The 16850-nt window shown below is 40.1% G+C and overlaps 1 protein-coding gene across 3 annotated transcripts in view; it reads right to left on the reverse strand.

The window, feature by feature from the left end:
* The window catches only part of NAE1 (NEDD8 activating enzyme E1 subunit 1), a 28716-nt gene that overhangs the window by 6426 nt on the left and 5440 nt on the right, over nucleotides 1-16850 (reverse strand). The window contains exons 4-15 of one of the 3 annotated variants that reach the window (XM_007993590.3): nucleotides 16211-16241; nucleotides 14851-14922; nucleotides 13957-14036; nucleotides 11678-11787; nucleotides 9082-9191; nucleotides 7985-8047; nucleotides 7523-7586; nucleotides 7128-7219; nucleotides 4379-4438; nucleotides 4155-4288; nucleotides 1350-1425; nucleotides 1029-1068 (exon numbers count right to left, since the gene is read on the reverse strand). In XM_007993590.3, the coding sequence (XP_007991781.1) occupies nucleotides 1029-1068; nucleotides 1350-1425; nucleotides 4155-4288; nucleotides 4379-4438; nucleotides 7128-7219; nucleotides 7523-7586; nucleotides 7985-8047; nucleotides 9082-9191; nucleotides 11678-11787; nucleotides 13957-14036; nucleotides 14851-14922; nucleotides 16211-16241 (932 nt within the window). The remainder of the gene's footprint in view (nucleotides 1-1028; nucleotides 1069-1349; nucleotides 1426-4154; nucleotides 4289-4378; nucleotides 4439-7127; nucleotides 7220-7522; nucleotides 7587-7984; nucleotides 8048-9081; nucleotides 9192-11677; nucleotides 11788-13956; nucleotides 14037-14850; nucleotides 14923-16210; nucleotides 16242-16850) is intronic. The other 2 variants (XM_007993591.3, XM_073015442.1) reach the window with 2 other exon arrangements.

The following is a 16850-nucleotide window of genomic DNA, read 5'->3' on the forward strand; positions in this document are numbered from 1 at the left end:
ATACTGTTTACCTTTGAGAATTGTTCTATAGATTAAATGTGACACCTTGTATAAAGTGCATCTCTAGCACAATGCCTGATATGGCTCTACAAATAATAGTTTTCATCATTATTATGGATAAGTAGTCCTAAAAGAGAGAGGTTTATGAATTGTACTCTTGATATATGTAATGACTTTTTTTAAGCTTTGTATTATTGAAATTTTCAAAAATGCCCCAAAGTAGAAGAGAATAATAAATGTTCAAGTACCTAGCATCAAACTTTTGATCTAGTAGTATATAATCTAATGCAACAAATGCTAATTCAAGATTAGTCTAATAGAACAAACAAGGTGCAAGATTAGTTGTGGCAGAAAACATTAAAACTGAGCCTAAACAGACATTGCGGAGAAGTCATAAAATGGAAAGCTTGGATAAATCTATTTTAAGGATGGGGAGCTTGCAAAATATAAACTTCCACAGGACGTAGGAGCAGTAGCTACAGGGAGAAATCTTCAGATGGCATGCACAACAGATTGAGTATTTTGAAACTGACTCTTAAATAAAAGAAAATGCTTTTGGCCTACTGAGGAGTTACTGAGAGACTCCTACGAACCTAACCACTCTGAAACTAGATGGCAAAATTCTTAACTCCATTACAGTCATTTAACACAGATCAAAATGAGTATTTAAACCAATATTGTCAATGTACACGTGACTCAAGATTTCACACCCAAAGTCTTCAGACAAAAAAATTTCCTAAATTACTTAACATTTAAAAACTGAAAATACTGTATTAATGGCAATTTTCAATTAACTGACCATCATGCCTTTTTAGCATTGCCACAGATAAACATGCTCTACCTCTGATTCAGTCTTAAAATACTCTCCATTTATTATGGGAGGGAAAAAAAAAAACCTTACCCAATAATTATCTATATCACTGAGGCCATGGAACACTTAAAATTTCAACCATTCAAAATACCAGGGAACATTCCCTGTGGCACATTTCCATCAAGCAAAATAAGGAAATTAATTCAAGGGGACTTACAGAGTAATTTTAATTCTTTCTCTGAAATGGACTCTGGTGCCTGTAAAGAGATAAATACAGATTCTGTTCCAGTTTAAAAGACAAGATTAACAAAGGGTGCGGCACAAAGCCAATCACTGTGAGATGGGGAGGCTTTCTCCAAGAGCTGGGAGAGCACTTTAAAAATATCTTGTTTCCTTATCACAAGCTCTCCCATTAGGCAGGCAAACGAGAGCTCCCCCTAAATAAGCAGAGCTAGTGCCACACCCTCTGTCTCTAAACCCTTTCTGGCTGGAGTTATGTGCTCAGGCCTGTATAGGCACAGTGTGCCCAGCAGCTTACCTGGCCAATGGACTGCAGCAATTTGGCAACATGATTACCCACAGCAGCAGCATCTTTCTTTGCTTTTTCACGGTAACTGAAAAAGAACAAAAAGCAATTATTAACAAATTTTTAAATTAGCAAAATTTAAATTGTTACCATGAACAAAAAATTTATTTCCTTTTCATGAAAAAACACAGGCCTGACAATGTATGAAATGTGAAAATGCCAGGGAAATGCTATCAACAGCACCTATGAGTAGCTGGGAGTCTTTCCAGTGTTAGTGACAGACTCTCAGTGCCCACTAAAACCCAGGGTCCCTCTAACAGCACCCAATTTAAAAACTGCCCTCCTAAAGGGATCTATGATTTAGGCTCTGTGACAGAGGACCTAAAAAATACGTTACTGAAGAACATGACTTATCTCCTGGAAGTCAAGTCCAAGGAAAGTTAAATACATTAAAACTGTTCATCTCCAATGTAAAACTTTTGTTTTTGTTTTCTGAGACAGGATCTCGCTCTGCCGCCCAGGCTGGAGTGCAGCGGTGCAATCCTGGCTCAATGCAGCCTCAACTTCCCACACTCATATGATCCTCCCACTTCAGTCTCCCAAGTAGCTGGAAATTCAGGCGCACGCTACCACACCCGACTAATTTTTGTCTTTTTGTAGAGACAGAGTTTCACCATGTTGCCCAGGCTGGTCTCGAACTCCTGAGTTCAAGTGATTTAAAAACTGAAAATACTGTATTAATGACAATTTTCAATTAACTGACCTTCATACCTTTTTAGCATTGCCACAGATAAACATGCTGTACCTCTGATTCAGTTTTAAAATACTCTCCATTTATTATGAGAGGAAAAAAAACCCTTATCCAATAATTATCTATACCACTGAGACCATGGAAAACGTAAAATTTCGATCATTTAAAATACCTGTGAACATCCCCTGTGGCACATTTCACCACCTGCTTTGGCCTCCCAAAGTGCTGGGAATACATGTGTGAGCCCCTGCACCCGGCCATAAAACTTCTTTAGGTCTATTTACCTTTCACCCTCTAAAAATCATTAGTGTTCAGGCTGACTACCTCCCACGTAAGGTCATACTTCTTTCTACCCTCAACTGACCTTCCCCAAGTTTTAAGTAGTTGAACTCTTAGGCTAGGACAACAAACCAAGATTCTTTCAATGGTGACATGATAAAGAGTGAAATCTGTCTGGGGAACAGAGATCATCTCTATGTGACATTACTTGGCCCCCAAAGAAACCAAGCCAGCAGACCTGGATTCTTTGCACCATGCCCTAACTATATGAGGGTAATATTCATTGAGATCCATCCCTATGATAGTCTATCTGGGTTCAGGCTAGTGATACCTGGATAGCAAGGTGTCTAGTTATAGACTATAAATTATGAAACATTAAAATAAAAAATTCATCAAACACATCATGGTTTTAAGTTACAAATAGAAGGCAGTATAGGGCCATGGCTAAGAATACAGGCTCTGGTACTGGGTTTTCTGGGGTTCAAATCTTGGTTCTGCTATTTACCAGCTATCTGATCTTGTATAAGTAACCTTTTCAATACCTTAGTTTCTTCAAGTGTAAAATGGGGACAATAACAGTATCTCTCTCTCTCATAAGGTTGTTGTGAACCTTGTGTGTATATTAAATTACTTAATACACATAGTTCATAGCACAGAGTTAAGTGACCAAATATTAAGTTTATCATGAGGTAGGGAAAAAAAAAAACTCTGCCTCCTAGGGATATGTGGTAATTCTGTATTTCCCATTCAATTTTGCTTTGAGCCTAAAAAGAATCATCCCTAAGTTGTTTTTTTTTTTTTTTTTTGAGGTGGAATTTTGCTGTCGCCAGGCTGGAGTGCAGTGGTGCGATCTCGGCTCACTGCAACCTCCACCTCCTGGGTTCAAGCGATTCCCCTGCCTTAGCCTCCCGAATAGCTGGGACTACAGGCACACACCACCACGCCTGGCTAATTTTTTGTATTTTTTTTTTAGTAGAGACAGGGTTTCACCATGTTGGCCAGGATGGTCTTGATCTCCTGACCTCATGATCCGCCCGCCCGGCCTAAGTTTCTTTTTTTTTTTTTTTGAGACAGAGTCTCACTTTGTTGCCCAGGTTGGAGTGCAGTGACATGATCTCGGCCCACTGCAAGCTCCACCTCCCGGGTTCACGCTATTCTCCTGCCTCAGCCTCCCAAGTAGCTGGGACTACAGGCACCCGCCACCACTCCCGGCTAAGTTTTTTGGATTTTTAGTAGAGACGGGTTTTCCTGTGTTAGCCAGGATAGTCTTAATCTCCTGACCTTGTGATCCGCCCACCTCAGCCTCCCAAAGTGCTGGGATTATAGGCATAAGCCACTGCGCCCAGCCTGGCCTAAGTTCTTTAGCTTATTTTTACTTATTTATTTGAAACAGGGTCTTGCTCTGTCACCCAGGCTGAAGTGAAGTGGCATGATCATAGCTCGCTGCAGCCTCAAACTCCTGAGCTCAAGAGATCCTTCTGCCTCAGGCTCCCGAGTAGTTGAGATTAAAGGCACATGCTACCATGCCCACCTAATTTTTCAATTTGTAGAGACGGAAGTCTCACTGTTGCCCAGGATGGTCTCAAACTCCTGGACTCAAGCAATTCTCCCACCTTGGCCTCCCAAAGTGTTGGGATTACAGGCATGAGCCACTGCAGCTGGCCTAGTTTATTTATAAGCAATGAGGTTATAATAAACTTTCATTTGATTTCTGATAGGATGATAAAATGTTTATCTCTAATATAATCAGACTTTGTATACTACATAGTTTGAAAACAGTGACATACACGTTTTGCAGTTTTATATATTTGCCTGAATCTGCAATCATATCAGGGATTGTGCCTCGAACAGGTAAATTTCCTTGACCCTCTTTGGCCACAAATTCCTTTAAGGCACGAGCTAAAATCCAAAATGATGGAGTCTAAAAGAATAAGAAAAAATTAACATTAAGTGGCGTTTTACTTTGACCCAAAGGTTTAGACAGCAATGTTTTTACTTTCGTTGTTGTTACCTGTTTGGTGATATTTATGCAGCGATCATCATTAAATATATCTTCAATACTGCTTGGGATCTAACAAAGGAACATGAAACATTTACTTACACAGTATTAAGAATTTGCCCATCTTTATTTTCAGTGCTATTTCTTCAGATATATTCTTTGAATTCTCAAATTGTAATCAAATACAAACTTCTGATTTGTTTATAATTTTATTTAGAATCAGTACCATATGAAGATTTGATGGGGAAAGAAAGAATGGAAGAAAGACCTCTCCTGCCCACTGTTGCTAGCATTTAATACCTATTCTCTTATACCATAAATGGGGTAAAGAGGGGGCCCCAGTAAATGATTTTATATAGTTAAATCTGAAGACAAAACAGATTATAGACTTGTAGTATTCCATGATTTTTCATCTTGTCAAAAATTGGAAACCCTTGCACCCTAATTAGTGACCACTGAGACAACCACTCTGAAAAAAACTAAAACTATAAAGCAATTTTATTGCTAGCAAGATCTTCATACATTAATCAAGAGTATAAAGCCAAGCACGATGGCTCACACCTATAATCCCAGCATTTAGGAGGCCAAGGTGGGAGGGTCACTTGAGCCCAGGAGTTCGAGATCAACCTGAACAAAACAGGGAGACCCTGCCTATACAAAATGTAAAAGTAAATTAGCTAGGCATGGTGGCACATGCTTGTGGTCCCAGCTACTTGGGAGGCTGAGGTGGGAGGATCACTTGAACACAGGAGGTCAAGACTGCAGTGAGCAGTCATTGCGTCACTGCACTCTACCCTGGGCAACAATGTGAGACCCTGTCTCAAAAAAAAAAAAAAAGTATACAAATCATAGGTTTTAATTCTACTGTTGCGTGGAAAAATGAAATGTCTCAGTGGTACCTCCTAACTGGTCTCTCTGCTTCCATTCCCAGTCTCCTCAATTCTGTTCTCCTCACCAAAGTCAGAATGGTCTTTTAGAATATAAAGCAGCTCACTCCACTTCCCTGATCGAAATGCTTAAATAGCCTGCAAGGCCTTTATGATCTGGTTCTTTCTGCCTCTCCAAACTCAAATCCTTCCTACCACTTTCCCCCCTTTTTCACTTCACTCCAATCACACTGACTTGCTTACTGATGCTTGAACAAAAGTCAAGCTTCCTCCCACTTTTTTGCACATGTGCTTCCTCCAACTGAAAAGCTCTTCCCCCAGACCTCTGCATGTCACTTCACTCAGGCTTCTGCTTAAACATCTCTTGGAAAGTCTCCCTGGCTCCCTATCTAAAAATGTCTCTCAACCCCAGATTCCCTTGTCCCCAACATGCTCTCTGCCCCTTTGTTCTGCTGTAATTTTGTTCATAGCACCTGGTGCATTTTTATCTGTTTATTTAACTTACTGTCCCCCAACTATTGAACCTTTTCTTTTCAACGGTGGTTTTATATTCAGTGAAATAGAGATTTTAAATGTCCAATTCAATGCATTTTGATAACTATATATACATATTTTTAGCCATAACCCCAATTAAAACAGAAAATTTTCATCACCCCAGAAAAGTGATTCACAAAGCACATACTTTTATGGACACAGGGTCTCATATCATTGCCTAGGCTGCAATGCAGTGGCACAATCATGGCTCACTGCAGCCTCAACCTCCAGGGCTCAAGCGATCCTCCCACCATCTTAGGGTTCAGAGTAGCTGAGACTATAGGTGCACGCCACCACACCCATCTAATTTTTAAATTTTTTGTATAGACTGTATCTCCCTATGTTGTTCAGGCTGGTCTTGAACTGGGCTCAAGCAATTTTTCTGCCCTGGCCTCCCAAAGTGTCAGGATTACAGGTGTGAGCCACCACACCTGGCCGGCAACCACTTTTTTTTTTTTTTTTTTTTTGAGACAGAGTCTCACTCTTGTCGCCCAGGCTGGAGTACACTGGCAAGATCTCAGCTCACTGCAACCTCTGTCTCCCAAGTAGCTGGGATTACAGGTGCCCACCACCATGCCCAGCTAATTTTTTGTATTTTTAGTATAGATGGGGTTTCACCATGTTGGCCAGGCTGGTCTTGGACTCCTGACCTCATGTGATCTGCCCTCCTCGGCCTCCCAAACGTGTTGGGATTACAGGTGTGAGCCACTGCACCTGGCCCCAGCCAGCACACACTTTTAATCACTAAGCAATGCTGCCTTGTTGTCTCCAAAAAGTTGGTAATAATATCTTACGTGCCTTCCTAACTTGAAAGGCAGCATATTTGCTGTTTTAAGTTGCAAGAAAATTCTAACTTAAACTACCAGGTGTTATTCCAAAGCTCCCCAAAAACTTCAATGGTCATACTTCAACAACTAAGCCATAACAAAACCAAAGGCACCTGAGGCGGAGTCTTACTCTGTTGCCCAGGCTGGAGTGCAGTGGTGTAATCTTGGCTCACTGTAACGTCTGCCTCCTGGGTTCAAGTGATTCTCCTGCCTCAGCCTCCTGAGTAGCTGGGGTTACAGGTATGTTCCACCATGCCCGGCTAATTTTTGTATTTTTAGTAGAGACGCGGTTTCGCTATGTTGGCCAGGCTCGTCTCAAACTCCTGATCTCAGGTGGTCCGCCCGCCTCAGCCTCCCAAAGTGCTAGGATGAGCCACCATGCCCGGCCCTGTATTTATTTCTAACTATACATTTAGAAAATATGAACTTAAATCATTGTAATCAACCATTTAATAGTCAAGGACTCTAGAAAACACCTTGTTCATGTGAATCCCTCAGCAACTCTTTCATTACCTGAGTTGTATTTAGTGCTGTGTTCACATTTTTAATGGCTTCTTCAAAATTCTCTTCATCTTCTGGAGCCCCATTTTCATTCTTTAGAATTCCTATTTTAATGGGAAATTGTTAGCAAACAACAGCCCTTTTCTTTTCACTCTTCTGTTCCCCCATTATAAAAATAACCTTGTCAGATTCTGCAGAATATTGAATCTTAAGAAGAAATATGGCTTATCATTAGTCCTTAAAACTATACAAGGCGTGGCTTCTTAACTTCTCCAGAGGGAAAGTGAAATAAAAGCTCATGATGATATCATCTGACAAAGGTGTCAACAGAAATCCAATAAGCACTTGCCTCTAGCAATTTGCTTTTCAAGCTTTATATAGTATTTAATCATATCCCATAATATTACCTTGTCTAATCAAATCTCTGAAGTCTTCTTTTTCTTTATATGTTTTAGGTATTCGTCCATTTGTCTAAATTGGTTAAAAATTTTAAAAATCTAGTTATTAAAAACTCAAAATACAGAAATTGAAAGTCTACAGTGTCCCCCATTCTCTACCTAAGATTTCATCAACAAATATATTTCTCTGTGAAATCAGAGGCTCACTTGATAGAAAACAGACACTGTGACCATTTATCTACATTCATTCCCCCTGCCAGTTTCATAACGACATTCATCAAATTTCATTTTGTTAATTAAAATTATCAGGATCAAAAGATGAACTGCTGGATTTAAATTTAAAAGCATCCATTTGCCCTACCATACAAGCCCATAAGGAAAAAAATTAATCTCCCATTCCCCATCAAGGAAATCCTTTATAAGAAACTGAAAATACAGTTGCATATGAAATTTTTTTTTAAAAGGACATACTTCACTATACCACTGTGCTAAATATTTAGCTATGATCACAATCCATGGAGTATGGCTGTGGTCCTAAAAATGAGAGACAAATAAAAGAAAATATTGGTATTATTAATTCTTCACTGTACCATCTCGTTTTCAACAAATTCAACAATATTTATGATCTCCTAATATATGCAGAGTAATGAATAGAGGAAAATGAACTGAGTTAATAAAAACTGCTTTACAAATTCTTCTAGAGGTAGATATCTAGTATGTCACGTACATACTATGATTGTCCCCCTTATACCAGCAAAACAGTCTCAGAGACTGCCACCCAAAAACACAGCTCAAATCTCAATTTCAGACACCTATCCTAAAGAAAGGAGGATCTTTTCTGTTTTCTGATGAACCAAGTAAACAACTGCATGTTAATTAATATGGAAGTAGGCAAAAATACATATACTCTTTAAATTATATTTTTATGTCATTATTTCTATTTGTTTAGAAAAAGGCCATAAAGAGGACTTCTTGGAATTTTTTTGTTTCTGTTTTCTGTTTGAAAATTTTTTATTTTCAATTTTTGTGGGTACTTAGGTATATATATTTATGGGGTACATGCTTTGATACAGGTATGCAATGTGAAGCACATCATGGAGAGGGGTATCTGTATAGCATTTATCCCCTCAAGCGTTTATCCTTTATGTTACAAATAATCCAATTAAACTCTTAATTATTTTAAAACGTATAACTAAGTTGTCATTATTAACTATAGTCACCTTGTTGTGCTTTCAAGGAGTAAATCTTATTCATTCTTTCCAATTATTTTTTTGGTACCCATTAACCATCCCCATCTCCCCACCTGGAATAGGTTAATGTCTAATTTCTTGACCTGGGTAGTGATTACACAGATGTTCAGTATATATACTTTTCTTCAATAAAAAAGTTTTTTAATTTTGGAGAAAAATTAATATGTTGAAAAGGTAAAATATTGTTATTGGGTAATCTGGATGACAGGAATATGGAGGTTTATAGGATTTTCCCACTTTGGTGTAATTCAAAAACCTTAGGTTAAAAAAAAATGTTTTAGGTCTGTCTGTAAATGTAAGGTCACACACACTACCAACCTTTTTTTCCATATGATCCAAATCATAGGACTGAAAATGTTCTCTCAGTTCAGGAAATGGCTTATCTAGTCGTAGATCCTCTAATGCATTATCTGGATGAGATTCTATTACTGTGAAACAAAGAATTCAAAAGGATAAATTTAATACTTAAAAAAAAAAAGAGATAGGATCTTGCTGTATTACCCAGGCTGAAGTGCAGTGGCACAACCATAGCTCACTGCTGAAACTCCTGGGCTGAAGGGATCCTCCCACCTCAGCCTCCTGAGAAGGTGGGACTACAGTCTCGTGTCACTGCGCCCAGCTAATTTTTTAATTTTTTTGTAGAGATGGGGTCTCACTACGTCACCCAGGCTAGTCTCAAACTCCTGGATTCAAGGGCTCCTCCTGTCTCGGCCTTCCAAAGTTCTTGGATTACAGGTGTGAGCCACCGTGCCCAGCTCAAAAGATAAACTTAATTCTTTGGCAATACTGATGACAATACACTGAATTATAGAAACCTACGAAATCTTTAGTTTTTAAATGGGTACAGGGCCCACAGGTTTTTTTACTGTTTTATTAAGGTACGATTTACACATAGTAAAATGCACAAATCTTAAGTTAACTATAAAGTTTTAGTAAAAGTAAAACAAGATTCCTTTAGAACAGAATTTGTTCTAACTGGAAAAGCTCAAAATTGACAAAACCTATGTACAGATAGCAACTAACAACCTATCCTCCCTCCTCTTGTGGTCTTCAATAGACAGCATCACCATCTACCTAGACTCTTCCCCAGAAACCTGATGGTCATCCTTCACTTCTTGCTTCCTTGGCCCCAGTATCAGTAACTTTCCACTTCCTAATCTCACTCTGTACATTGCTGTCCACATGAGAGAGTACAGGAGAGTGTATAATTTCAGTGAGTGCTTAGAGGTAGGCCCAGTTTTGTCACTTGCTAACTATGTGACCTTAGGCAAAAAATTTAATCTCTCATTGCCTCAGCATCATCTATAAAAAGCAGATATTAAAGTTCTATAGGCTGTATATCTCTCTTATCCAAAATGCTTGGGACCATAAGTGTTTTGGATTTTGCTGAGATTTTGGTATATTTGCAAATACATATTAGATGAGCTCTCTAACCCAAAAATCTGAAGAAATGTTCCAATGAGTGTTTTCTTTGAATATCATATCAGTGCTCAAAAAGTTTTGCATTTTGGAGCATTTCTGATTTTGGATTTTTGGATTAATGATGCTCAATCTGTACCTTATAAAGGTTTTGGAAAGAGTAAATAAAATAATTCTTATAAAGGCAGGCACACAACTAGCAATGCCAAACCTTCATTATTATCCACCCCTCTTCTTCTCTTCCCTAAACTGGAAAAAAGAACACACTCTCTCTTACTTAGGCCACTGGAAATTTCTAACAGCAATCCCTGCCTCCAATCTTTGCCCCTTTAAATCCATTTACTTTATACTCAACTTCAGAGTGACCCATTTAAAATAAAATGTTTACCCGGTCACTCTCCCACTTTCCACTCTTTTGTCCCCTCCCATCAGTTGACACCACTTTCAACTCTTAAATGGCTTACCACCAGCAGCCAGAGCTTATCCTAACAAGCACTCCCTAACTACCCACACAGATATTACTCCTCAGTGACGCTACCAATACCAATGGCTATCATCACATTAGCAGAGTGCTTGGCTCATAGTAAAAATGCTTTCTTGAGTAAATAAAGAGCATTGTATGAATACTGGATGAAAATTTTATGATGATTAAAATTTTATAAGTAAAGGGCTTATATCAACCCTCAGCTGATGGAGGTCTGCCTATAAACGACTTTGGTCTCCTACAACAGTTTCCTTGGGAACAGTAGTTATGTAAATGTCTTTGTCGTGTGAAATTGCACCTGAACTGAGAGAACCTAAAGCCTGCATGAGGATGGAATAAAACATTGGAGGGGCATGGTGCAGTGGCTCACACCTGTAATAACAGTACTTTGGGAGGCCAAGGCGGGTGGATCACCTGAGGTCAGGAGTTCGAGATCAGCCTGGCCAACATGGTGAAACCCTGTCTCTACTAAAAGTGCAAAAAATTAGCTGGGCATGGTGGCGGGCGCCTGTAATCCCAGTTGGGAGGCTGAGGCAGGAGAATCAGTTGAACCCGGGAGGTAGAGGTTGCAGTAAGCCAAGATTGTGCCATTGTACTCCAGTCTGGGCAACAAGAGCGAAACTCTGTCTTAAAAAAAAAAATAAAAAGACGGGAGAAGGGAAAGGTGGTGTAACTTCATGGGTCAGAGTGATCCACATTCCTTAGCTCTCCACAGCCATACATGCCTGATGTGGGTTGGGGGCAAAAGAAGCTGGGTACTTGCATGGTTGCTGGATCTCCTAATAAGATGAAGAAGCTGTACCTGTTATATGTCCTGCTTTGTATCCTTCTATAATGCTACATAAAGAGTAGATTGCAGCCTATTGAATCTGATTGCCACTTTGAATCTGCAACTAGAGATGTGCTGCTACAAATTTACTTCGTAATTTAAAACTGACTTCCTAAATTGTCAAGTTTCTAAAATTATAGCTAAAGCAACCAATAGTAAGCCCATATGCTCAACAATTTTACCTGGATGTTCTTTTATAATGATCCTCATATAACCAACTAGTCCATATGTCCTACAGATCAAAAGAGGAATCTGGGAATTCCAGAGGACATCTGCTAAGCGTAGTAAAGTGCTGTTAAAAAAAAAAAAAAAAAAAAAAAAAAAAGCAAAATATGAACATAAGCAAATGGAAATATGCCAAACATGGAAACATGCAAAACATGAAAATGTCTTAAAATAAAGCAACTTTCTTACTAAATAAATGCAAAGGTACATAACTGCGTTTACATAAGCAGGTCAAGAATACACTGAAAAGCAAGCATTTCCATAGGTTGCAGTCTCAATGAAAGTACATCTTTTGGACAAGAGGGATGTCAAACCTTAGTCTGTCATATTAAGGAGAAACATTAAGGAAGATTATTCTAAACATTTCCATGACAGAGAAAAAATATAAAACCCACAAATACACCCCCAACAATTCCAATAACCAATTCTCTCTCTTTTTTTTTTTTTTTTAAGATAGGGTCTCACTGTGTGGAGACACACAGTGTCTGGAGTGCAGTGGCATGATCATGGCTCACTGCAGCCTTGACCTCCCGAGCTCAAGTGATTATCCCATCCCAGCCTTCTGAGTAGCTGGGACCACAGGCATGCACACCATCTGGCTAAATTTTGTATTTTTTGTAGACACAAGGTTTTGCCATGTTGCCCAGGCTGGTCTTAAACTCCTGCGCTCAAGTGATCCGAACCTGTCTCAGCCTCCCAAACTGCTGGAATTACAGGCATGAGTCACTGCACCCAGCCTTCAATAATCAATTCTAACTAGTTTTTAATCACTAAAACAACAACAACAAAACAAAAAACAAAAAACAAAAAAAAAACGTTCAGTTTAACTGCTCTAAATATATTCCAAAAGTTTCACATCTAAGACTGGGCTTGGTGGCTCCACGCCTGTAATCCCAGGACTTTGGGAGGCTGAGGCGGGCAGATCACTTGAGGCCAGGAGTTTGAGATCAGCCTGGCCAACATGGTGAAACCTCATCTCTACTAAAAATACAAAAATTAGCTGGGCATGGTAGCACTTGCCTATAATCCCAGCTATTTGGGAGACTGAAGCACAAGAACTGTGCTAAGATTGAGCTAAGATTGTGCCACTGCACTCCAGCCTGAGCAACAGAGCAAGACTCTGTCTAAAGAATAATAAAAAAAAAAAAAGTTTCAGTATTTTTATCTTCCCATCTTTTCAATGTTGTAATATTTCTAAGAATTTTTTTTTATTTTATTTTATTTATTTATTTATTTATTTATTTATTTTTGAGACAGAGTCTCACTCTGTCACCAGGACTGGAGTGCAGTGGCATGATCTTGGCTCACTGCAAGCTCCGCCTCCCTGATTCAAGTGATTATCCTGCCTCAGCTTCCCAAGTAGCTGGGACTACAGGCGTGCGCCACCACGCCCAGCTAATTTTTGTATTTTTAGTAGAGATGGGGTTTCACCATGTTGGCCAGGATGGTCTCGATCTCTTGACCTCATGATCTGCCCGCCTTGGCCTCCCAATTAAATTTTTTTTTTTTGAGACCAGGTCTCACTTTGTCACCTAGGCTGAGTAGAGTGGCATGATCATGGCTTACTGCAGCCTCGACTCCCCGGGCTCCAGCAATCCTCCCATCTCAGCCTCCAGAGTAGCTGGGACCACAGACATACACCACCACTCCCAGCTAATTTTTGTATTTTTTGTTGAGATGGGGTTTTGCCATGTTGCCCAGGCTAGTCTCAAATTCCTGAGCTCAAGCAATCCACCCTCCTCAGCCTCCCAAAGTGTTGGGATTACAGGTGTGAGCCACCATGCCTGGTCAAGAGTTTCAAATTTATGGCTGGGCACAGTGGCTCACACCTATAATCCCAGCACTTTAGGAGGCCGAGGCGGGCAGATCATGAGGTCAGGAGATCGAGAACATCCTGGGTAACACAATGAAACCCTGTCTCTAATAAAAATACAAAAAAGTAGACAGGAGTGGTGGCAGGCGCCTGTAGTCCCAGCTACTCAGGAGGCTGAGGCAGGAGAATGGTGTGAACTCGGGAGGCGGAGCTTGCAGTGAGCCAAGATCATGCCACTGTACTCCAGCCTGGACGACAGAGTGAGACTCCATCTCAAAAAAAAAAAAAAAAAAAGTTTCACATTTAAAGTTTCTGTAGAACTTAAGAATTTTAAAAACCGTATCATCATAGACTGTGCAAAGAAAATAAAACAATGCAAATCTAATAATATTAAAATAAAAACATATTAACAAAAAAATTTACCTTTCAGGAAGCTGAGTTGCAACCACAACAGTAAACCTACAGAAAAATGAAGGATCATTGTCTAGAAGGTTTTCTGGACTCTAAATAGGACAGCAAAGAAAAAAAAAAAATTTACAATCATATTAAACATGGCAGAGACAGTTAAGCTATTTTACAACAAATGAGGCAACAAACCCAATTCAACTAATCATAAAAGACACAAAGATTCAAAATTCTGGCCGAGCGCGGTGGCTCATGCCTGTAATCCCAGCACTTTGGGAGGCCGAGAAGGGCGGATCATGAGGTCAGGAGATGGAGACCATCCTGGCTAACCCGGTGAAACTCGTATCTACTAAAAATACAAAAAATTAGCCAGGTGTGGTGGCTGGCGCCTATAGTCCCAGCTACTAGGGAGGCTGAGGCAGAAGAATGGCATGAACCCAGGAGGCGGAGCTTGCAGTGAGTCGAGATCGCGCCACTGCACTCCAGCCTGGGCAACAGAGCGAGATTCCGTCTCAAAAAAAAAAAAAAAGATTCAGCCGGGCGCGGTGGCTCAAGCCTGTAATCCCAGCACTTTGGGAGGCCGAGACGGGTAGATCACAAGGTCAGGAGATCGAGACCACCCTGGTTAACACAGTGAAACCCTGTCTCTACTAAAAAATGCAAAAAAACTAGCCGGGCGAGTTGGCGGGCGCCTGTAGTCTCAGCTACTCGGGAGGCTGAGGTAAGAGAATGGGGTAAACCCGGGAGGCGGAGCTTGCAGTGAGCTGAGATCAGGCCACTGCACTCCAGCCTGGCCGACAGAGTGAGACTCCGTCTCAAAAAAAAAAAAAGATTCAAAATTCTAAATTTCTAGGGCTTTTATTTAAAAAATTGTATTTCAGCACAGACATAACAATGTGTGTACATATATACCTCTTCCACAAAACTTCCAGAGACATCGCTATTTAATTCTTGTAAGAATTCCATGGCAGCTTCAGCTCGGTTCTTTTTAAAAACAAAGCATTTAACTTGAATTAGAAAAAACTTGGTCACAATATAATCCCCCAATTTATGGAACAGGCAAACATACTGTAAAACTATCCAAATTTCAGGCATAAGTATGACAACTCTGTTTCCCTTCTTTTTTCTTTTTAGAGACAGGCTTTTGTTCTGTTGCCCAGTGTGAAGCATAGTGGCCTGATCATAGCTCACTGCAGCCTCGAACTCCTAGGCTTAAGCAACCCTCCTGCCTCAGCCTCCCAAGTAGGTGGGACTACAGGCATGTGCTACCATGATCAGCTAATTTTTTTTTTTTTTTTTTTTTTGATATTTTGTAGAGACAGGGTCTTGACATGTTGTTGCCCAGGCTGGTCTTGAACTCCTGGCCTCAAGCAATCCTCCTGCCTTGACCTCCCAAAGTGCTGAGATTACAGGCGTGAGCCACTGCTCCCAGCCAATTCTACTTCCCCTAGTGTTTAAGACTCAACAGAATATTACTTAAAACGAAGCAAAACCATCATCATCCAGAGTTCTCAAATGACATTATCTGTACTCTACTTTTTTGATTAGGCAAATGACCAAAAAACTCTGGGTAGCAGGCAGGGATATCCTGGATCAAGTTCAGACTCACTCTAACCCCCCACATCTATAATCCTGTACAAGAGTGGTTAATCACTAAGCTAACGGTCATTTCACTAAGTTGACTAATATGGTTTGGTAAGATTTTTTTAGGCTGGGCGCGGAGGCTCACGCTTGTAATCCCAGCATTTTGGGAGGCTGAAGCAGGCGGATCACGAGGTCAGGAGATCGAGACAATCCTGGCTAACACAGTGAAACCCCATCTCTACTAAAAATACAAAAAATTAGCCAGGCGTGTTGGTGGGCGCCTGTAGTCCCAGCTACTCAGGAGACTAAGGCAGGAGAATGGCGTGAATCCGGGAGGCAGAGCTTGCAGTGAGCCGAGATTGTGCCACTGCACTCCAGCCTGGGTGACTGACAAAACAAGACTCCGTCTCGGGAAAAAAAAAAAAATTTGTTAACCAGAATCCATCCTCTGAATATTAACATTACTCAAGATTTAGCTTTAATACAGGATACAACGTATAAACACAGACAGTACTTCTAAGTTTTTAAACTACCAAACATATGAAGATTTACAAGATGAGAAAAATTAGTTAACTTTTTTTTCAGAGAAATAATACACATTTTTAAAGTCAAAGCTTTTCAAGAAATCAAAACCTAGTGGCATCGTTAGATGCTCACATGCAACTATATTCTCTAACAAATTGTTTACCTTGCCGATACTGCTTCTTTGAAGGAAGAAACTAAAGTGAACAAAACAAAGGAAAAAAAAGTAGTTTACTGACTATAAAGGAAAAATTGTTATTGTAATAGCATGTATATTTCATTCATAGTATAAAACAAACTATATTGTGATTACAGATTATAATAGCCTTCCTGGAGGAAGAAAATCAGATGAAACTTACAAAGAAAGATAGGCTAATAAATCAATGTTTCTTTCCCAAAGTGTGTACCACAGAATGTGAATTTCACAAGATCCTCTGAGAGAAAAGGGTTCCTTGGCTAAAAAATGTTTGGGAAACACTGGCAGTTGCAGTGGCTCATGCCTGTAATCCCAGCACTTTGGGAGGCCGAGGCGGGCAGATCATGAAGTCAGGAGATCAAGACCATCCTGGCTAACACGGTGAAACCCCGTCTCTATTAAAAATAGAAAACATTAGCCGGGCATGGTGGCGGGCGCCTGTAGTCCCAGCTACTCAGAAGGCTGAGGTAGGAGAATGGTGTGAACCCAGGAGGCGGAGCTTGCAGTGAGCCAAGATCGCGCCACTGCACTCCAGCCTGAGTGACAGAGCAAGGCTCCGTCTCCAAAAAAAAAAAAGTTTGGGAAACACCATATACTATATTTCCCTCTT

This window comes from Chlorocebus sabaeus, chromosome 5 (genome assembly GCF_047675955.1).
Source record: "Chlorocebus sabaeus isolate Y175 chromosome 5, mChlSab1.0.hap1, whole genome shotgun sequence".
NCBI lineage: Eukaryota > Metazoa > Chordata > Mammalia > Primates > Cercopithecidae > Chlorocebus > Chlorocebus sabaeus.